The sequence below is a fragment of the Anoplopoma fimbria genome, chromosome 19 (genome assembly GCF_027596085.1).
Source record: "Anoplopoma fimbria isolate UVic2021 breed Golden Eagle Sablefish chromosome 19, Afim_UVic_2022, whole genome shotgun sequence".
NCBI classification, from domain to species: domain Eukaryota; kingdom Metazoa; phylum Chordata; class Actinopteri; order Perciformes; family Anoplopomatidae; genus Anoplopoma; species Anoplopoma fimbria.
In genome coordinates this window covers 18,487,525-18,510,220 of record NC_072467.1, presented here as the reverse complement: position 1 = coordinate 18,510,220, position 22,696 = coordinate 18,487,525, and the positions used below count along the sequence as shown (strand labels likewise).

Here is a 22,696-nt window from a genome sequence, read left to right as displayed (position 1 = left end):
AAGTACAAAACATAATATGCAGAATGTCAGATTCACAAACAATGTATATCATTGAGTTAGAATTACTGAGTTAGTACTTTATACTTCTATTATATAGAAGTATAAAGTACCTGAAAATGGAAATACTCAAGTAAAGTATGAGTACCTCAGAACTGCTCAGTGCTTGAGTAGATGTACACGTTTTGTCTGCTTTGGATCGACCTTAAAATCTTAATCAATTTAATTTTAATCAAACCTTGAAGTAGCACTGAATACTCATTAATCCAGCAACCCCATGAACATAGCAGATAATTTCTGTACTGATGAGCAGAATATCTGGCAGATTACAATCTTGGCTATTTTGAATGTCGGCACCATGCAGTTCTCAATTTATAATCCGGCTTAAAGTCTGAAACTTCCCCCGTGTTTTATCAGATGTCCCTTACATGCCACGCTCTGCTCTTCAAAAGAAATCAACAGCTAAGACGAGCATCATTGACCATGTCATTTTATTGCACTGAATTCAGTAGCTAAAATAAAATATGCCTAACATACACAGGTGGTGGATTCCTCAGATGTGTTGGTTAAAAAGGCAGCAAAATGAGAAATAAATATATAAATAAAATAATGACCGACGCCTCCTCTCGCCTCCACAAACTGAAAGCACTCAAACTGACCTGATACTCAACCCGAGCTGAGGCCTCTGGCAGGTGGTTTGGTGGTGCGGCGTTGGAGGAGAATAGTGATGAGGGATTGATCCAGCCCATCGGCAGTTACTGGCTACTGACTGATAGTATCTCTCTTCCCTCGGGGGGTCAGAGTCACAGCAGACCTTTAGGTTCAATAACCAGGACAGCTAAAGCCACTGGACATGATCCTCCGATTGGTTTGACCTGCTCACAGTTCCTCACCAGCCACAGGTCCACACAGAGGGATAAAAGGTATCATCTAAAACACATGAACTTATTAACAAGAAGAAGGGATTTAAGAGTCTGTTTTTTAAAAAAGCAGTCTGTGATACACGTCTTATTGATTCAGCATAGCATCACAAAGCAGCAATTGTTCAACAACAGATGTCAAAAATTACAATCAAATAATGTGAAATGAAAGAGGTAAATATGCAGCAATATGTGACCCATCTGGGCTTCTTGTTAACCACGTGTCCAAGTAACCGCTTGTAGCCCTTTGACTGGTGCAAGAAACATTCAGATCAGTCTTAGTGCATTGCTGGTTTCAGGATGTTTGATTATCCACAATTGCTTTTATTCCATTGAATTCCCTCGTTTTAATCTGTTCTTACTAAAAACAGAATCTCACTCATTGACTCAAGTGCTCCTATTCACAGTACCTTTGTATACCCATAAAAAAACACAGATTATTGCATACTATGCTGATGGCACACAAACAAATGTTCTGTACCGAAGTTATTGTCAGACTGAAATGAGTTGGCATCAGCGGTGCGTTTCAGAGCGGCTGTGTAAATGTGTGTTGTCTCTTAAAATGGTTGCACCTTCCAGTTCTCTACAGAAAACTGTAGACATCCTCGAGTTCAACACATTCAAAAAGGAATCCTGCTTCTTCCACTCAGACAGACAAACATTACATTACATTCATAACTTCTTTTTTTTGAGTGTGATCTGATTTGTGTGACCCATTTGGGCGTGCAATATTGCTGAAAAGCTATCTTGGAAGACATGGCGTCATCAAACCATTACGTTAGGGGATCTCTGAAACAAGCAAAGTGCACCGTCTCTCTATCCTCTAATCTCTCAGTAACCTTGCATTCACACGAAACAGTGGGAAAGGACATAAATAAGGACAATCATTTTTGGTTTTCAATAAAAACTGGATACAGTTGTGGACAAAATTTCCAACTAAACAGGTGAAGCTAAAAGGTAACACAAAGTGGGCTAAACAATGGGGTTCAAACAAATAATATAATAATAGAGTGTGGTTATAATATAATACACAGAACAATTTATATTTTCATGAGGTGCTATATATACCTATCAATAGGTTTTTGGATTTTATTACTATATTCAAAGATGCAATATCTTGTAAAAAAATATCCATCATTGTCCATGATTTTCCCAATCCATTCAGTCTGATTAAAAATGAAACCACCGAGCTCCAGTCTGATTAGAATAACACACCCTCCTACTTTAAGATTTGTCAAAGGAGTGGTTAAAACAATGCCGATAAGGAGGTAACCTCCTTTTTGTTCAGGCATTAGAGGAGGGTGTGTCTGAACCTCACAAGTTAGATGGAAGTTTGGACTGCTTGTGTTCGGTTCCCAAGATCTTAGCGGGGGATCTAGCCTGGGAAGAGTGAACACCAGCGGACTGGTTCTGAGGTTCAGGTCCTGAATTTGTCCGACTGACAGGAGCAACTTGACCGAGGATTGGGCTGTAGGGTTTGCTGACAGCCAACGGGGAGGAGAAGGGGCTGGGTCCCGGTGCAAAACCTTCTGAGGAGCCGCTCATGGCCAAAGGCCTTTCCTGGTGTAAAGAGCTGTGAGAGCCTGAGATAGTCTTTATTTCCTGGGTAAAGAGATCCACCGAGGACTCGGCCCTCTCTTTGAAGGTACAGGCCACCCTGGCTGGGCATGAGGTCTGAGGGATCAGAGGGCTGCGAGAGCCCACAGCGCTGGGGAGCTCACTGTGGTACACTGTCCTTCCCCTCGCAGGGCTCTGTATGCTGGGACTGTGGACTGGAGGCGTGTAGCAGGGTGAAGCCTCGGCGGAGCCATACTGGGCCAGGGAGGCGAGGGCCGAGTGCTCGGAGAGAACCTGGGGGAGGAAAACAGACTGGAGACCTGCGAGGCTTTGCTGCGCCAGGGAGGCTGCGGCCCCAGCCACAACGGCAGACCCTGGCTGAATAAATCCAGTGGAGGAGTGAGTGCTGGTGATGAAGGGCAAATGTGGGAGGTTCAGCCCGCTGGATGTCCTGCCTGCTCTGTCATGAATGTACCCCATCTGCTGCATGGTGGCGTGAGACGGCTGCTGCAGCTGGCTTAGTAAGGGGCCGACCGAGCTAGAGATGAGAGGGCTTATGGTGGAGGCGGAGGGGGCTGGGAATCTCCCTAGTAGCCTCCCCGACGCCCCCTGCTGGAGTAAACCTATCGGGTGTGGTGGGGTGGTCATGGCACCGTAGAAGGGCTGAGGGTGGAGCTGAGCAGAGCAGGTGTAGGAGACAGTGGTCTGGCTGATGGGGAAGACTGAGGCCATGCCCGAGTGGGGAGGGTGGTGTGAGAGCTGGTGAGAGGGCAGAGGGCCCAGAGGCTGCAGGCTGCTGGTGAAGATGGGCTGGGACGTCATGGTGGGTGACACGGGCCCAGCGGCGAGATGCTGTGCCCTGAGGGACGCCAAAGTGGGAGTCTCAATCCCGGATCTGATTATGTTGGAAATGACAGGAGAACCAGGCCCTGAACCACAGCCGCTGGACGTGTTCGCTCCAACATGGACTTTCCTTGGAAGGCCGGCGGGGTCCATCAGGGAGCCTGGTGCCAGAGGATGGTGGAAGAGGATGGGGGGCAGATGGGCGTGGTGGGCTAAGGCCAGAGCCATCGGGGTGGTGGCAGCAGCGGCCTGGAGCGGGGCCTGAATCAGCGGGGCCCAGATGACCGGGGTGGGTGACGGGGGAGCAGGGGGAGGGTGGAGGCTCTGTGGGCTGCTCTGGATCAGCTGCGTGCAGTGGGCCATGTCGCGGTCATGTTGCACTATTCTTTGGATGATCTCAGTCTCTTGGAAGTTTAAAGTGCCAGCACTTTGGTGATGCTGGACTTTATTCTGCAGAACAGAGTTCCTCTTTCCTGTTGAGAAAACACAAATAAAGTCATGCTATTATTTTTTCTTTAATGAGAACATATACTGCATATTATGAAGACTACTCCCCAGCACCATTGTCTTGCCTTTTTTAACTAAAGAGTTTAATTGTGATAGAATAGCTTAACATAAAACTTAAATATATCAGCAACCAATTTACATGGATGAACAGTTCTTATGTGAGGCGTTACAGTACAATGCGGCTGAAACAGCAAAGACAGAGTGGAAACCAAAACTTAGTACTGAGTACAAACTATGAAATGTTTCTTATTCTACACACATAGCTCAGACAACTCCTCTTCTAGATGAAAGAAAAACGTTTTTTTATAATACATTGTCCCTCGTAAAGAATGAACTTAATAAAAACACTTCCAATGGAAAATAGAGACGTTTGTCTATATACTCCAAAGTACCCAACATGTTTCACAAAACAGTTGCAGCTCAACTCTCTGCCTGCAGGCACCTTAAAGTGCTTGTTAGGTGTAGTAAAATTGCCTATTAGCCTCCAATGGGCATGATTGTATTTCTTTTAAATCACCACAAAACATTTTTGACAAAACATAGGTGCGTTAAAATAAGAATTTATTATCTTATTTAATTTGTCTAATTTGTCATGGATTCGTATGTATGATTATTTAATTTCATTGTTTGGTATTGCATTCACATTAGGTTCCTGTGTGAAGAAGATCCTTAATGCAAAGATTATGGATGCATTAATTGTGTGAGAATAATGATAATCTGATTTACTTTAATCCATTTCGAGTGGTATGATTGGTAATTTTTTCTTTGTAATATTACATTTTCATGTACTGAAAATAAAAATCATCAATTCATCAAATCAATAAATCCTTTACTGGTATTAATAATTTGTTATCACCTTGTTTTTAATTGTAATAAATTAAGAATAAGCAAGAATAGCAATATCAAACTTAAATAAGTCATAATATTTAACTGTAAAACATGTTTGTAGCTCCTATGTGCAGGGAAAAAGACTCACCGATGCGGTCCAGGCGATCCAGAGCCACGGTCTCAAAGGCCCTCCTCATCATGGGATACTCCTCCAGCACCTCGTTGAAGTTGTCCACCGACAGAGAGTACAGCCGACAGTAGTTATCTGCTCGCACGCTGGCTGTCCTCCTGCCTCGGGTGAGCAGGCAGATCTCTGCAGGGAGGAGAGGGGACGAAGTTTAATTATGTTTTCCATTTCTTTAAACCACGTCCTGCTGAGTGCAAGTCAGACACATCAAGGATTTAAATAAAATGGGTAATTAATGTGATGCATTGCATGATGATTTTCCACTTCTCTTCTACATGTTGTGTGATACATTACAGCCACGTTTCTATTTTTTTTAATCCATTCATCAAAGGAAAGGCAAAATTTGTATTATTAGCGTGAGACGTTAAAACATGAAAAGGCCGGTGCCTTTGAACCCCACAGATGGAGCACTTTATGCAATTTCTGCAGCTTACAGTTTGTCCTGACCTCATCTGTCGTGCCAGATCAGGAAAATAAAATAATGCTCCATTTAAAAAAAAATAAAAGTGGACATATTTTTCAGGACAGACATATTGAGGATATAGACACAAACACACACACACAAACTCACACGCTCTCTCTTTTAACCACATTTTCTGGCCCCATTTAGCATTTTCACATCTGTGTGTGTGTGCGTGCGTGTTCAGCTGTGTTTAGTAGCTTTAAGCCAAAAAATGTAATGTTTATATAATTGCTTCAGTTGTCAGATACACCGCCTTAAAAGTAAATTATACCTTTATATTTCCTGCTAGATATTAGATGATGACATTTCCCTTTTTCTACACAGCCGGTCACAAACAATGAGATGATGTAACAAGGGCGACAACAAATTGAAAGTTCTGGATTTCAGCTTTAAATATGGCGTTAACAACGGGGAAAACCCCACAAATGGAATCAAAGATCACAAAGCTTTGCCCCTCTTAGTCCCGAGCCCTTTTAAGAAGATGATGTGGACAATTTTTTCCCGTCTGTAATAGTCAGGGCAGTTAATCTGCTGAGTGCCGGTGCAAAATAAATCTAAACAAATCATACTATCAGCACTCCTTCACGTACATCCATACTGACTCGGTGCCAGCTGCAGGATATATTAGCATGCAGTCCACACAGCAGGTTGTGTGCAGAAATTACCTCCAAAGTAAGAGCCGTCAGACAGCTTGGTGTCATTGCTGTTCTTGGTGATGACGCTGACGACACCGTGCTGGATGAAGTACATCTTCTTGCCGATGGTTCCCTCTCTGATGATGTAGTCGCTTGGCTGGAAGACCTCGAAGTGCAGTTTTGTCAGCATGGAGGTGACAAAGTTGGGATCAGCGTTGGCGAATAGAGGCATGGAGGCCACCAGTTTGCGACAGTTAAAGTTGATGATCTCCTGCAGAAAACAGAAAACGGTGTTCGAGATTTTAAGACGAGGCCTTCGCATCACAAATGGAACTACCTCATTGGGATCCCTGGCAAGAGCATCCAGAGGCTCCAATACATTCAAAACAGTGCTGCCAGGGTCCTGATGAGGGTGCGCAAGCATGACCACATCACCCCCATCCTGAAATTACTGCACTGGCTCCCTGTCCCACTCAGAATTGAGTACAAGGTCTCCCTCCTCACCCACCAGTGCCTTCACGGACTTGCCCCCCTCTACCTTCAGGAACTCCTCACCCCCCGAAAACCTCACGTACACTCCGTTCAGGATCCACTCACACCCTCCAAACCCGACATACGAAGCTGTGCACCATGGGTGATCGGGCCTTTTCTGCTGCTGCCCCTAGACTATGGAACGCCCTCCCTGACCACCTGAGGGCTCCACAGACTACAGCTCTTTTTAAACGGAACCTCAAAACCCATCTCTTTAAAAGAGCATTTAGCTAAACTTTCTTTGAGGTTCCCCCTTTTAATAGTTTTTTGTTATTTTTTTCTCTGTAGCACTTTGAGATTCTTGAATATAAAGTGCATTATAAATAAAATTTATTATTATTATTATTATTATAACTATAACCTCTTGTGTACATTTCAATCATTATAAAAGCAGGGCGGTTAATGGCTTAGTGCTCCGTTAATGAGGTTCTCTGTCCTCAATAAGTCTCCGGCCATTACTAATCAGATTACATGACTATTAACATTATCGTGCCACGTAAGAGAGGCATATTAGATTGCATAAGCAAGTAACTGTAAACCATTTAGAACAAGCACACTCACTTCATCAGCTCTGACAAACCAAAATTCTATTTAGCATTTATAATGCTATAAAAATACTGTATGTACACATGTAATACATGTTTAAAGTGGATATAACGGACATTAATGCACAGTGTTTCTTAGTCATAAAAATGATTGTATAAATAATAACTGTTTTATGATATTATCATTCATTCTCTGTATATACAGCAGCCTCCATTTAATGGTGCCAACAGGAGGAGTTATAGTTGTTATCTAATATATTAATTAACACTTATATCTGCTGACATCTACATCACATTGTGTTATAAAACCTTTCATTTATTTTTATACTGCTTATAAATTCTAAATAGAAAAATTTAAGTAAGTAAATAAAGTGTTACCAATCTTCCCTTAAGTCGTGATACATGTTGAAGCCATCATTAAGATGACTCAGCAGTGTTATCATCATCAAGACAACAACAACAACAACAACAACAACAACAACAACAACAACAACAAGGTAGATGGCTTCTGACCTCTCGCAGTGGCTCATTCAGCTCCTCCAAAATGCTTTCCTCGTCAAACATCTTGCCCTGATAACGGTGTTCATAGTAGTCGTGGATTCTCTGCCGCATGTCGGCAGGGAGCTTATGGAAGGACATGTACTGCTCCACCTGCTTATACTGCACCAACAAAACAATTATTATCTTTATAAAATAATAATAACAACAATAATAACAACAATTATAATTATGATTAGCATATTACTTAAATAAGTATTTAAATGAACAACGGCAAGAGAAAATGCAAAGTCATGTCAGAATGAATATATTAAAGTGATTGATGTGTTGGCTCAGAGGTGGACTATAATGTGTCTCATTATGTTAACAGTCAACTCTCGGCCATCTGTGAAACCTGCTCACAGAGCGATGTTGTGCCTCTGTCCCATCTGACAAATACAGTGGCGCTCTGCAGGCTGCAGCTAATAACATTAACTACTGTGTCCTTCAGCCGTGTACTCTACCAGCCAAGAACCACCAATGCTCCGTGTACCCAATCTGTGTAAGTTATGTCCTGATGTAAGTTGGTGTATAGCTTTTATCAACCAGATCTTTAATTCTCCACAATGTCTCTCTGTTTTTGCGTTAAAAATCTCCAACAGCAGCTCAAAAATCTTTCAGTGATCACTCTTATATGTCGCTCTTTCACTTCTTATCTATTTATAGTCACCCTCTGTGGGGCTTTTTCTCACTTCAATGCCTAAAGATTTATGACAGGTGGGTTAAGGATTCACACAAAAACTTTGTCTCTCACAATGTCACTTTTCAAGGAATTTCCTAAAAGATGTATAGACTGATACAAAAAGAATCCTTCTCAATAATCATTTATGACCCACTTGAAGTGTGTGGCAGTGTCTGTATCTGCAGAGCAACTGCCCTCTGCCTGTATTTTCTCGTTTTTTCTTATGTTGACGTTTTTAGGGACATTTCTGGGCGTTAGCAAGAGCATTTGGACACCAAGTGGGGTTGTAACTGATATATTATTATGTATTTTATTATTGGATTATTAATAATGTGTAAGCAGAATTTGACTGTTGTAGTTTGGCAGAGAGAAGCTCATTTTAAATAATTCATACTGTTGGGTAGTTTAATTTATAAAAATGCATTAGATCGTATAAATGATCATATGTTTTGTATATAAAAATGTCATTTGAAAAGTAATTAAAGCTCTTAAATAAATGTAGTGGAATAGAAGTATAAAGTAGCATATAATGGAAATACTCCAGTGACGTACAAGTACATCAAAATAGTTGAGTAAATGTATTTCCACCACCGATTTCTCTTGGACCTAAAGTAAATTGAATTTCTTTGAAAGATATCAGCCGAGCAGAGAGCAAACACCGACCTTTTCTTGGTACTGCCTCCTGGAGGAGTCCAGAGACTGAATGAGTGCAGTTGCATGACCCACAAACATGGCAAAGCAGGTAGCGCCCACGATCATGCTGAGGATGGTGAGCCACACGTCAGCCATGCCGATGGGGGGGTACAGGCCGTACCCGATGCACAGCATGTGACTCATGGCCTTGAACAGGGCGTAGGAGTACTGCTGACCCCAAGTGTCATTCTGTATGAGACGAAAAGGAGGAAGGAGAAAGTTTATCAATACAACTTTAATGCTATGTTTGTTGGCTTTGAAGCGCTCTGCAACACTATATAAAATGCATGCTGAGTTATGCACTGACATTACTGTCCTGATGTATTCTTTGGTGCAAGTCTAGTTCAGCTACCAGTATACCTGTTAATATATTCTGTAATTAATAAAACATATCTCTAAATAATTTTATATAAGGGTTGAAATATGATTATTTTTATTAATGATTAACATGCAGATTATTTTACCAATTAAGTATTCAAGTTGTGAAAATGCATGTTATAATTTCCCACAGTCCAAAGAGATGCACTTTAATATTTTGTTTTATTGGACCAACAGCCCAAAATACAAAGATATTCGGTTTACTGTAATATATAACAAAGAAAAGATTCACACCCTCACATTTGAGAGGCTGAAATGAAGGTTCAAACAAGTCGATAAATTGAATGATTGCATCTCCACACACAATCCAACACCCCTGCATTATGTGAGGTTGCCTTGAACACGATCTCCTTAGGGTTTTTCTTATAAGGATGTTTTATTTAACCAACAAAAAAAATATGTAAGTATTTCTAAAAAAGATTAAATATCTTCAACTAAATAAGTTAGAAAAAATATATAAATATAATTTATTGAGAGTTTACCATCCAAAACTCTGTCTTTGGACTGTGATTTAATTGAACAACAGCAAACAAAAAGATCCACAATTACATCAGATTATTTTGATTATGTTGCAAACTCCTGATTCATGGAAGCATGAGACATCCTCTTTTTCCATCTGACACCCACCTACTTCAAACCAGCAAAACCAGCACAACCAGCACAGAAAAAAAACTAAAAAGTTTGTGTTCTTGCAGGACCCCATTGAATACTTAGACCACTTACCACCATCTTGTTTCTAGTGACCCAGCAGTCCTGAGGGAAGTCCTGTAGCATGGGAACCAGGAACTGCAGGCAGCCATCCCAGTGACATAGCAGCAGCATCATACCAATCAGGTTCATGATGCGTACCATGGCGCTGGCCAGGTCATAGGTCATATGGAAAACCTGTCACACAGATTACCAGCATTAATAAAACTAAAACCACAAAATTCACTTCTCTCTCATGCAATCAAAGGATTTGGAAATATACAATAGGTGCTTTGTAGGCCGTAGGACACAGTGGTCCTATATGAGACCACATTGTTCTTAATCTTCTATAGACCACCAAAGGCTGTTTCCGTGTTGCGTAACGATCTGCAAGCAACATTAATGGCCTATGGGTGCAGCCTCGGCTGGATTTATAAAAATAAGATAATGCAGGAAAATATATAATATGTTATTAAGTCAGTTGGTTGTGCGTGAGCCTCAGAGAGGAAAAAAAATAAGTACATTAGTTAATACAATGCGCAGTATCATGTTTTTTCCTTGTAATATAAAATTATTTTAGTAATCCAGACCAGATTACAAATTTCAAAAAATCTACTAATGCAAGGCAAATCTCACTATGTAAAGCACTTCACTGGCCAAAAAATATTTTTAATCAGAATTGAATTGTGAATTTGACTAAATGACTAAAATGATTAACACAATTGCTGATGATTCATTTCAAAAGCTGTTGCAGCTCTATTAGCTGCTGTAAAGTTGTGTATATGAAGATCCAGAGGGCCTTTCCATGCAGGATCTACCTCTTCCCACTGGTGGATGTAGCGGATGAGTCTGGAGAGGCGCAGCAGCCGTAGCAGACTGAGGATCTTGGTGAACCGGACAATCCTCAGGGCTCGGGCTGTCTTGTAAAAGTCTGAGTCGATGCGTGTCTCCACGATGAGAAAGATGTAGTCCACGGGTATGGACGAGATGAAATCCACCACAAACCAGGTCTTCAGGTATTTGACCTTAATCTGATGCGGGTCGAGGATGATCTCGGTGTTGTCCTCCCTGACGATGCCCGTGCGGAAGTTGAGGACCAGGTCCATGAGGAAGAAGGTGTCCGAGACCACGTTGAAGACGATCCAGGGCGGCGTGTGCTCGTCCTTGAAAAAGGTGATGCCCACGGGGATGATGATGAGGTTCCCCACCATCAGCAGCAACATGGTCAGATCCCAGTAGAACCTGCAACACACGGCCACACACATAAATCACGTTGTAGATAACAGCGGGCTAAGGTTGTTCAGGTCTTCAGATCAGATACTTCACTCCTACATTTGGCAGAATAACTGTGTTGTATGTTTTATGTTTTATGTGTGGATGAATAAGGGATTCTTTTGTGGGTGTTTTTGGCATTTGTTTGCCTTTAACAGAGATAAGAGCAAAAATAAAAACATAAAAACAACCTCATACGAGTTTAAATGCTTTTCTTTGTCTTTTGGTCTAAAACATTTTAGACAATAACAATGGGCGTTTTTCACAATTGTTTTAGATGTTACTGACAAAATGATCAATAATAAGCCGCAGATTAAAATGTTTCGTCATGTAAAGAGTAAATGGTGGAAAGATCCTGTAGGATACAGTAACAGATTATAAACAGACAACGATTTAATCTATGGTTGCTTCGGTTCACACAAGAGATTTTTAAAGCCAGAGTCTGAATGTGTGTGTGTGTCTTCGTGCATACTAAATATGTGCTGCATATTCAAAGCAATCCTGGACATGTAGGAACTTCAAATAGAAATAAATCTCTGTGCAATTTATGGTTTAACACTGGAACTCAAAATCCAGTAGATTTAAGTAGATTTATATTGTTCAAATGAGCAGAAACAATGCAGACAAACAGCTTGAGCATACACATTAACAAAGCAAGAAAGGGCTGATTCTACAAAACAATCTCACTAAGTTCCATACAAGGTTTCTGGACGCAGGGATGGAGAGGAAAATGGGTTTTTGGTATTCATCTGCTCATGAGGAAATATTGATTTTCACAACTAACTTAATCCTCAAGTACAAGCAACAGAGTGTTCACTTTAATCTGGAATTGCTTGGCTGTGTTTAGTTGTTCACAGTAAAGTCACCAAATTACATTTCAAAGCATTGCAAAAGAATTTCATTAAAATTCATAGCTTCATTAACGAACCTGGCAAATATTTGCCAACAGCTTAATATCTAGATGTTTCAATTACTCTGTTTGCTATCGTAATACTTTGTATCGTCAGTTGTCGGATGTCTTTATCAGTATCATTTTGCAGACTGCTTTAAAATTCTCATTGCAGTAGCTGATGTATAACAGAGGACGATATCAGAGCACTTCACAGGAAGCATACAGCAATGAGCGGCAAGGCCAAACAAACGAGAGCCAAGATACGCAGAGCGCTTGGTTAACCGATCACAATCTTTAGTGTGTATATATGTATGTGAGACGAGAAAAGCATGCATGCATGTGATTGCATGTCCGATCCATTTCAGAGACCTTATTAACCACTGATCGATCCAGCAGGAGCCTGACACACCTACAGGGCAAGCACAAACTGTGTCGGGGGGGGTCAGACCTGCAAGGGCGCATGCATTATACCCATTAAAAGCACTAAGGCAGCATACAGTAACCACACTGTATGAACTAGAGCGACAGTCAATTTGTTGTCAACCATTAAATTAATTGCCAATCGATTAATCAGTTTGAGTATTTTTTATAAAGTAAAAGTTTCCAGTTTCTTAATTGTGAATATTTTCCTCTGTGGCGGTAAACTGATTATCTTTTAGATCTTTAAGTGGACAAAACAAGACATTTGAGGATGCCATCTTGGGCTTTGGGAAACACTGATAGATATTTTTAACCACATTTTATAGACAACAACACTAATCATCAAATAATCGCGAAAATTATCAACAGATTATCAACACTGAAATAATATTTAGTTGCAGCCCTAAACTTAACGTTAAAGAGTAGGGAGTGCAACGTTTTCAAAAGTAAGTTTTCACCATGTTGTCAACAGGTATAATTCAAAACTTCAGTTTATGATTGACTGAGAGAAAAGCATTTGACTAAAAGTGAGTCATTTTTAGTAATAAATATGTCTATGGATGCTGCAGTTAAGAGCCACAGGCATCTTATCTGTGTTCCTGTCAATTTGGTCAATGTGACATTTTCTGGGCTCAAATGAGATTTCAGGAAGGAGGCCACCAACAGTAGATATTGTGATCAACAAGGTGTTACCCATTCTAGTTAATCACACCGAAGCTTCACAGGAGAGCATCACCAGAAAAGAGAGAGCCGGTGAGAACATTGTGGCCATTTGTTCTTATCAGCTTTCTGTTGTTCTCTGCCAAACAAAGCATTTGCGTTCCTCTCTTCATCTGCATCTGTCTCTGCGGTGAAACACTGGTCCTAATTGCACTTCCCCCCTCTCACTAAATCCACAGTTATCTCCTGGGAATCCATGTCATGTCCAGAAGTCAGCTCCCATCAGCCAGATGTTGAGTAGTTAGCATTACCGCTCTGCACACGTCACCGTGCTGCAGAATCATGGAACAGCTGGACCAAACAAAATAAAAAAAAAAGGTCTGCAGGGAACAGTACATTACTGCCCCTGCAGACCATTTCAGTTTGCTGACTGCTATCAGCTGACCGTGCACGCAGCATTCAGGCCACAAAGATCAGACAACTTGCTGGTGTAATCTGGTGTTACCATCAAAATAAAGCTGACAGTTATGGGATCTCAGGACCTCTACTGGTCCAGAAAGGAATCTTGCACAATTTGGGTCAGAGTGCAACTATGTTAAAGAGCATGAGAGCACAAAGAGAGGGGAGTGACAAGCAAAGTGAACACAAAAAGGCTTAAAATGGTGAAAGGAGCTTAGATCAATCAGGACAGCTGAAAAAGGGATCACATTTGTACTAGAGATACTTATCTCTTGATGCCAGAGCGCAGCTGAAGCACAACAGCCTGCATGCAGCTCAGTGGCTTAACACACACCTGTACTGTGGCTCAGGCCCACCAGCAATCATATTAACCATATTTACACAGCGTGCCAGTTCAGAATGTCTACTGCTGTATCTGGGGACAGCTTTACTAAAAGACAGCAGTTGCCTATGCTATGAACAACACAGACTGTTTTATAAAAGATACAAGGAGAAGGTACACTGGTTTGCTGAGAGAATGCACAGTGGTCATGGAAACAGTGAGTGAAGACGACCTGTTTTTAGGATTAGATTCAACAGTGTCTCAGAAGCCAAAAAAGACCTAAATAACCTTTAAGGTTACCGGTAACTTAAAAATGGAAACTACATGATGAAGTGTCCTCCTTAAGAGGCACAGAACCTCGCTCCTGCTTAAAGTGTGACCCAAACTGAGCTTGAAGTAACAACACCTCATACAGAGCTAACAGCTGGATGCCCTGATTCCTTTCAACATCATTTTCATTTCAACCCTCTCCATCTCACGCTGTGTATTCAGTGTTTTGTGGTGTGTCCCCTCCCCGTCCACACCATCTCTGCTCCATTAGACTAATTGTACTGTAATAATCTCCACTGATGTGTGCTTCTAATATCTCGAATGGTCATGTTACCCTATTTTGATTACCCCATTTCCAAGCCCCCGCTGCACTCTCTGTAATCCATTGCCCTCGCTAAATGATAAAAAAAAAAAAATTCAAGTAATTCAGATGAGTGGAAAAAAAAAACTGCAGTGACACACATCGGCATACAACTGGCCAGTGAAAATATGATGACAGTGAGCCTCAAGGTTAAATGTCATGAAAATCCCTTGATGGCGGTGATGAACAGAACGCTGGTTTGCATGCAGCGTTTAATGAAATGTAGAACATGCATGTATGCATGGAACAGAACCGTGTGTCTGTTAAATTGGAGAGAATACAGGTTGGAGTATTTGTTGCACAAATCTAATTTATAGACCGAGAAGATTGATTTGTTAGATTATCATAAAGCCTATACTTGTGTGCATAAAACCATGCACAAAAACACTCCTATAGGCCAAACAAAAGACCGACTTATACCCAACATCTGTATGATATAATTTAGCTGTCATTGTGTTAATAAGTAATAATAATAATTTTGCATGCCAGTCAACTCATCATATCAAATCATATATCAAATGTTTCCCTGTAAGAATGGCCTGTACAGGACAAGTGTTTAAGTTTTTAGAAAATGATAATTTTCAGAAATGAAGCCATTAATCTATTCAAGGTGTTTAAAGATTAGCTGACAGAGACACATTCAGCTTATTATACATCTATTCTGCACAGGCTCACACACCTGATTATCATGTTATCATAACATCATCACAGTGATGAAAGAAAAAACACTCCTGTGTAAAGGGGATTAGAGTGAGTCAATGATATTAAGTTAATAACGGACCTTATCATATTTGATGGCATTTTATGTCTCATCAAGATTTGTCTGTTCTAAAATGATATGTTTTTTCTACATTTATATGTCAAACAAGCCTAAAATTACAGGATCACTGCTGCACTTTTTTTGGTTTTCTAAAACACTACCGTTTGTAAAGAAAGATTTTTTTTTTCTGCACATAAAATTACCTAAAATCACTGTATGGATGGATTATCCAGAAGCCAGCAGACTTTACTCTCTCCCTCTCGTGCTCCACGGCCCTCTCGCTCCCCAACATCCGCAGGGAGAACTTGTTGACTCCCGGTTGGAGCATCGCCCCGAACTGCCGGTGCATGAAGCCGGCTTGGTACAGCCGCTCGTCCTCGGGTATCATCTGCTCGGTGCCTTCCAACTTAATAAAACTTGACTGGTCAAACACGGTCCCCTGCCCGGCTGCGCCACTCAGAGCCCCCGCTGCCCGCTGCTGGGCCGCGGGGCTCTGCTCTGCGGGGTAACTCTCTCTGACACCCGCCTCGGGGATGAGGCGCTGCTGCTCCGCCGGGTCGGACCCTGGAGGATGCCGCCCGGTGATGGAGGAGATGCTGCCCCTAAACAAGCGACAGTCCCCGTTCAAGTTGGTCTTGACAGTCACGTTCCTCTCCAAGTCTTCGCTCCTGGCCTCCTCGATACTCTTGCAACTGCTTGCAGGAGACAGAGAGGACAAATGTTTTAGCCGAATACTTTTCCTCTTAGTGTCCTTGTCGCCGTTGTCTCCCTCATCAATCGCGAAGGCTTTCTGCCCAATGTTTTGCGGCAAGCTGTACAGCCTTTTGCGCATGGAAGACTGAAATCTTTCCATTTTGAAGGAAGAGGAGGAGAGGAGCTCTAAGGGTAGCCTGCAAACACAGAGGGATGAATCATTGGATCTCGTAAGGGTGCCACCGGAGGCAAACAGTGACGGCGCATCCGCAGGACAGGTTGTATCTTATCTGACACTTGGGACGTGCCTCTCTCTCCCCCGGTGCAAACATTGAGATGCGTCAATGATGCGTGGCTGCTTAAATCCGAAGGTCATGTGAAAGCTGCACGCTGGGAATGCGTGTGAATCCAGGTAAACCCGACGAGAGCGCATCAGGATGCAGCATGCTGAGCGTCGGGACGTGCCGGAGTGGGAGCACACTGGTGCTGATGCTGATGCTGATGCTGAGCTCCTCAATGACAAAGCATGATCTCCACCTCCCCAAAATATCTGAGCTCTCTGTCAGTGCAAGGTGATGACACGCATGCACGCAGCCGGCACCAGGCGTTCAAAGAGCGCTGACATCACTGATCCATCAAGTCTCCCGCTTTTCTAATTGCGTGAATGTATAGATGGCGTTAATCTATCGGGTTGCCATAAGAGCCAGGACGGTATAAGCTCTCACCCCCGCCCAGTCGGGACAGCTGGATGATTCAAGGGATGCGATCCAGCCTTTGGTATAGTTGATGTAGTTCACTATAGTTGAGAGAAAGCGACGGGATGCCAGAAGATAAAGTCAGATCTTTATGCATCATACAACAAATGTTGGTCGAAGGGCCTTGTGACATAATCTGCCTGACAAATTATGTTTGTATATATATTTGTTTATTTGTAGCCTTATGAACTTTATAGTCTACTTGTTTAATGTATAAGAGCAATGAGTTATAATGGGTTATATACAGCGGGTAAAATAAGTATTGAACACGTCACCATTTTTCTCAGTAAATATATATTTCTAAAGGTGCTATTGACATGAAATTTTCACCAGATGTCGGTAACAACCCAAGTAATCCATACATACAAATAAAACAAAACAAATAAGTTCAGAAATTAAGTTATGTGTAATAAAATGGAATGACACAGGGAAAAAGTATTGAACACATGATGAAAGGGAGGTGCAAAAAGGCATGGAAAGCCAAGACACCAGCTGAAATCTATCAGTAAATAGAAAGCAATCCTGCCCCTTGTCAGTACAAATTAATATCAGCTGGTTCAGTCCCAACTGATGGCCTATAAAAAGGTGTCTCATTACCAAGGTGTCACACAAGATACATCTCATGATGGGAAAAAGCAAAGAGCTCTCTTATTGTTGCAAAACATACTGATGGCATTGGTTACAGAAGGATTTCTAAACTTCTGAATGTTCCAGTGAGCAGTGTTGGGGCCATAATCCGGAAGTGTAAAGAACATCATTTCACCATAAACCGGCCATGACCAGGTGCTCCTCGCAAGATTTCTGACAGAGGAGTGAAAATAATTATCAGAAGAGTTGTCCAAGAGCCAAGGACCACTTGTGGAGAGCTTCAGAAAGACCTGGAATTAGCAGGTACAATTGTTTCAAAGAAAACAATAAGTAATGCACTCAACCGCCGTGGCCTGTATGCACGCTCACCATGCAAGACTCCATTGCTGAAGAAAAAGCATGTTGAAGCTCGTTTAAAGTTTGCTGCACAACATTTAAACAAGCCTGTGAAATACTGGGAGAATATAGTCTGGTCAGATGAGACCAAAATTGAACTCTTTGGATGCCATAATACACACCATTTTTGGAGGTCAAATGGCACTGCACATCACCCCATAAACACCATACCAACAGTGAAGTTCGGAGGTGGGAACATCATGGTGTGGGGCTGTTTTTCAGCATACGGCACTGGCAAACTTCATATAATTGAAGGAAGGATAAAAATCTGCTGCCATCTACCAGGATGATTAAGATGAAACGAAGGTGGACATTTCAGCAAGACAATGATCCCAAACACACAGCCAAGGAAACTCTCAATTGGTTTCAGAGAAAGAAAATAAAGCTGCTAGAATGGCCCAGCCAATCACCTGACTTGAATCCAATAGAAAATCTATGGAAAGAACTAAAGGTCAGAGTTCATAGAAGAGGCCCACGGAACCTTCAAGATTTGAAGACTGTTTGTGTGGAAGAATGGGCCAAAATCACACCTGAGCAATGCATGCGACTAGTTTCTCCATACAGGAGGCGTCTTGAAGCTGTCATTACAAACAAAGCCTTTTGTACCAAGTATTAAATAAATTTAATTAAGCGTGTTCAATACTTTTTCCCTGTGTCATTCCATTTTATTACACATAACTTAATTTCTGAACTTATTTGTTTGGTTTTCTTTGTATGTATGGATTACTTGGGTTGTTACCGACATCTGGTGAAAATGTCATGTCAATAGCACCTTTAGAAATATATATTTACTGAGAAAAATGGTGACGTGTTCAATACTTATTTTACCCGCTGTATATTGTTTTAAGATTTAAAGAAACATTGTGATACAATAACACCAGTCAGCCTACAAATGTGATCATAATAATAAACAATCTTTCCAGAAACACGACATTAATAAAAACTCACCAGGTCTTGTGAAAGCTCAATTTATTGTAAGTGTGCATTAACAGTATGTAGGACTTCATTAGGGGTATGGGTTTAGAGAAAAGTGAAGGCTACTTGTTATGAAGCTCATGAATAAATGAAAAGAAGGGTATAAATTCAAACAAACTGGTTAATACACCAGTTCAACCAATTAATCTGCAAGATGATTTCTAAAAAAAAAAAAAATTAAAAAAAACGGGGAAAAATCTCAGCTATAATGCCAACCATCATGGTCTGTTGGTCTATAAGGGTATGATTCATGCTGAGGATTTGAGAAGTCCTGTGTTCAAATCCCAGACGAGCCTGGAACTCTTTAGTTTGACTATATCGGATATTTATCAAGTGTCAAGACCTGTGCTGACAGATACCCACACAGTGTTCTCTGTAGCGCCTTTGGAAAACCAGGGATTAACACTACTTACATTGTTTAAATCAAAGTCATGTACTCTTTTAAAAAAAATTTGGGGGGAGTTTTTCTTTTTGTCAATCAAGGCCCTTAGAACAGAGGGTTCCCTATACTGTACAGAATATAAAGCCTCTTGAGGAAAATTTGTCTAGACCTGCCAATACATGTTTTTTTCATTTGTATGGTGGCCAACATGGGGTGAAACATCACAAATACACTAAATAATTGATTGTGTCCGAATTTACATCCCCACATCTTCTCATCAATTTTTGAGCCGACAGCTTGAGGGGAGAAGTCAATGTGAATAATGTCCAATACTTTCCTTCTTAATGGTGGATTTGTTTCAACCTTCATTACTTACTGTGATATTACATCGAGGTACAACCCGTTTGGCCAACTACTCCCCTTATTATGGAAGCTGAATTAATACCCTCATTGTCTGCAGTGTTTCATTTTTATTCCCTGAAGAAGACATTTGCAGTCGTGTAGAAAAGAGATGAAATAATTCCCGGCAAAGACAAATACAGCAACTGAATTTGATGAAAGGTTGTTGACAGCTTGTTGCATTACTGTTGTATGATTCAATACAAACCACACAGCAATTTTATATGGCCTAATGCCATAAGAAAGACAAAAGTGAACAGTTGGTTTCTGCTGTAATAATTATTTACGATACGGTGATAAGCTAATATAAATGTTAATCTATCGCAGGTCAAGAGTCTTCTACTGTATGCAACGGATATTATTTTTCTTTCAACTATTTTATTTATTTTTATCAGTGGTCACATTACATGGGGTTGTAACATGACATGAATTGAATAGAATATAATAGAAGTAAGAAAAAAGTATGTCACCATCTCTCCTCTCCTCGGAGATGTTCCTACAGAGCTCCAAACAATCTGTGTCTTGGCGTCGGCACTTCAAGCTGTCAGTCTCCTGATCATGAAGTACACAGATCAGGAGTTCGCACTCGGTGCCTTGTTTAGTACACTCCAGTCATCACTCTCCATTGTGTTTGCAGGCTCGATTATCACCAAGTGTAGGACGCCATCTCAAAACCAATACAGTCAAACACATAACCATGTTGATGAGGGGTTGAGTCAGCTTCAAGGTAATTGTGTAGTTGGTGGTGCTGGTGAATTGTGTTGCACCATAGTGTAATGTATTTTGTCCACCCCTTTCTCAATGAGGGTAGACTAAATATATATCTTTTTTTTAAATATCTATTCACAAAATATCAAAATGGAAACACACACTGTACAGTAGTAAATCTCAATGCCCAGGTGGTGAACTTGTAAAAGTCCCCACAATGTTGGGTACATCTGACAAGAACTGATTATCAAGTTATATTGTAGATGTTTGGTTATGTTGTAAAACATGACCGGATAGAATCTTTTAAAGTAGACTCTGTAGGCTTGTCACAGAGGATGCAAGTATTAGAACAAGTCCAAAATGAGGGCTACTGTGAATTAATTACAAATAAAACTATACATATTTCCAATAAAGTTAAAAAAAATACACACTCAATTTGTTCTTAAATACAATCCACTGGCCGATTTATTCAAACTTCACCTGACATCTCATCACCTGAATTAGAGATAAATCCAGACAGACAGAACTACAAATCATTTTTATCAAAAGATGTGTTCCAGTTTTTTTTTTTACGGGTTCAAAATGTCACAGATGTCTCTTTGCTCTAGAAATTGACTGTACTTATCACTGTTTGATCCCACTGACATATTAATCGAGGTCACTATTACATCGAGTGAATCAGGTCCAGACAAATAAAAAACCTGTTAAAAAAGGTATGAAAAACACTTTACAATATTTCATTACTCTCCAGCTGGTAATAGTCAGAAATGTTGAGCAAAGCCCAACAATAAGACCTGGCCGCTTGTGTTTCCAGACAGCAGCCACAGTAAAATAGTGCCCCCTTTTGCTTTGCTGCTGCAATTTCCTACACAATGTGTTGACTGTGCTGCCCACTACTGTTTGAGAGTAACATAGGAGAAACATACACTCAGTTGCCAGAACATTAGGGACACCTGGCAAAAAATATAGCCAGATGCAAGCAATATGATGTCCAACCCATTTATAATATATTTTATGTACGAGATTACTAAAATTATAAACACCTCACAGTATAAACAATTCACCAGCATCACAAACTACAGCCTCCAAACTAAACATCAAGCGGAATCAACACCTTCATAAAAGTATGATTCATAACAAGACTGTTTTGTTTTTATTAGTCTTAGCTAGGTGGACCTGATAAACTGACTTATAGTGTTGCTGTCTTTGTCATTAATTAAACATTAAACTCTTCAGAATTAGTAAGTAACAATACTGCTACTGCCGGTACAAGTGTTTAAACATATTCTTAATTGTAAATAGAAATGTATCAGTTGCCAGTCAAATTGGGATCATATTCACATTATACCTGGACTAATAATCACACATAGCTACTGGTAGTGTTGATAATTTGTAGGTTTGTCCAAAACTTTAGGCCAAAAGTAATAATCCTAACCAGAATGACAACTTCATCCCTGGATATTAACTCTGTGTGCATGTGTACTGTCACATTTAGCACCTTTTCACATCTTATCCATAGTTTATACATTATTTAAAAAAAAAAAAAAATGTTTTAAATCAATGCTCATTGATCAGAAGAAAGAAACTAATGTAAATGAGCCCCAGTTTGCTTCAAAGTCTGTTTTCATCTTTTATCCTGGGCTAGATGTTAAAAAGGACTTTTGTGATTTTCCTTTATTATACATATTTAATGAGCATTGTTGGAGGCAGCCTGGGATACAAGATTTGTATTGCCAATGAACTGTAGTTGTTATACATTTCATAAGAACGTCTCCTTGTTCCCCTTATGTAAAATCCATCATCATATTTAACTCAGAACCTCACTAGATGGCGCTGTTCTCAACATGCTCATATATTCCTGCATCCTGATGGGACGGCCTGTGTGCATCACTGATGGTACAACTGAATGTCTACTGTGCTCTACAAGGAAACCAACTCAACAGACACACTTCCTTTTTTGAGATATTTATTCTTAAAAATGAGTTGGGGATCTTTGAATTGCTTCAGATATATCCGTCCTGACGTGGGCTTTCGTTCACCACCTCCCACGTCAGCTAAAGAGAATTCATGCAGCTGTGTAGTACTCCATCAGCGCTCTAGGGTGATCCTACTAGATTAAAGCTTTGTCACAGAGAAATCAAAAGCTGCGATGGTTTTCAATATATTGATATGGATAATAATTGCATAGGATAAAAGCCATGCTGTACAATACACATGATTATAAAACAATATGTTAGAATGATTAGTACATATTTCCTAAAGTCGGTTTATACAGTTGTTCATTATCCTCAACATTTAAGTGCATCATATCATATGAATAGTCTTTATATTAAATGGTGATCTGATACATAGTTATAGTGATTTAATACATACAGTAAAATAAATCTTAATCAA

The 22,696-nt window shown here is 40.5% G+C and overlaps 1 protein-coding gene across 1 annotated transcript; it reads right to left on the bottom strand.

The window, feature by feature from the left end:
• Nucleotides 1-2,231: 2,231 nt before the first annotated feature.
• Nucleotides 2,232-16,259, bottom strand: LOC129108549 (potassium/sodium hyperpolarization-activated cyclic nucleotide-gated channel 3-like). Its single transcript, XM_054620405.1, has 8 exons — nucleotides 15,610-16,259; nucleotides 10,809-11,232; nucleotides 10,027-10,188; nucleotides 8,896-9,114; nucleotides 7,527-7,673; nucleotides 5,968-6,208; nucleotides 4,801-4,965; nucleotides 2,232-3,790 (listed from the first exon to the last, which is right to left on the bottom strand). The coding sequence occupies exons 1-8, from the start codon at nucleotides 16,257-16,259 to the stop codon at nucleotides 2,232-2,234; spliced, it is 3,567 nt and encodes a 1,188-aa protein (XP_054476380.1).
• Nucleotides 16,260-22,696: the final 6,437 nt, after the last annotated feature.

Bases quoted from the DNA above. Each gene is read 5' to 3' on its own strand.
- LOC129108549 (XM_054620405.1), bottom strand. From the start codon at position 16,259: ATGGAAAGATTTCAGTCTTCCATGCGCAAAAGGCTGTACAGCTTGCCG. The intron at 7,674-8,895 runs GTCGGTGTTTGC...TTGTTGGTGCAG, and splicing joins GGAGGCAGTACCAAGAAAAG to TATAAGCAGGTGGAGCAGTA. The intron at 3,791-4,800 runs GTGAGTCTTTTT...TTTTCTCAACAG, and splicing joins GGATCGCCTGGACCGCATCG to GAAAGAGGAACTCTGTTCTG.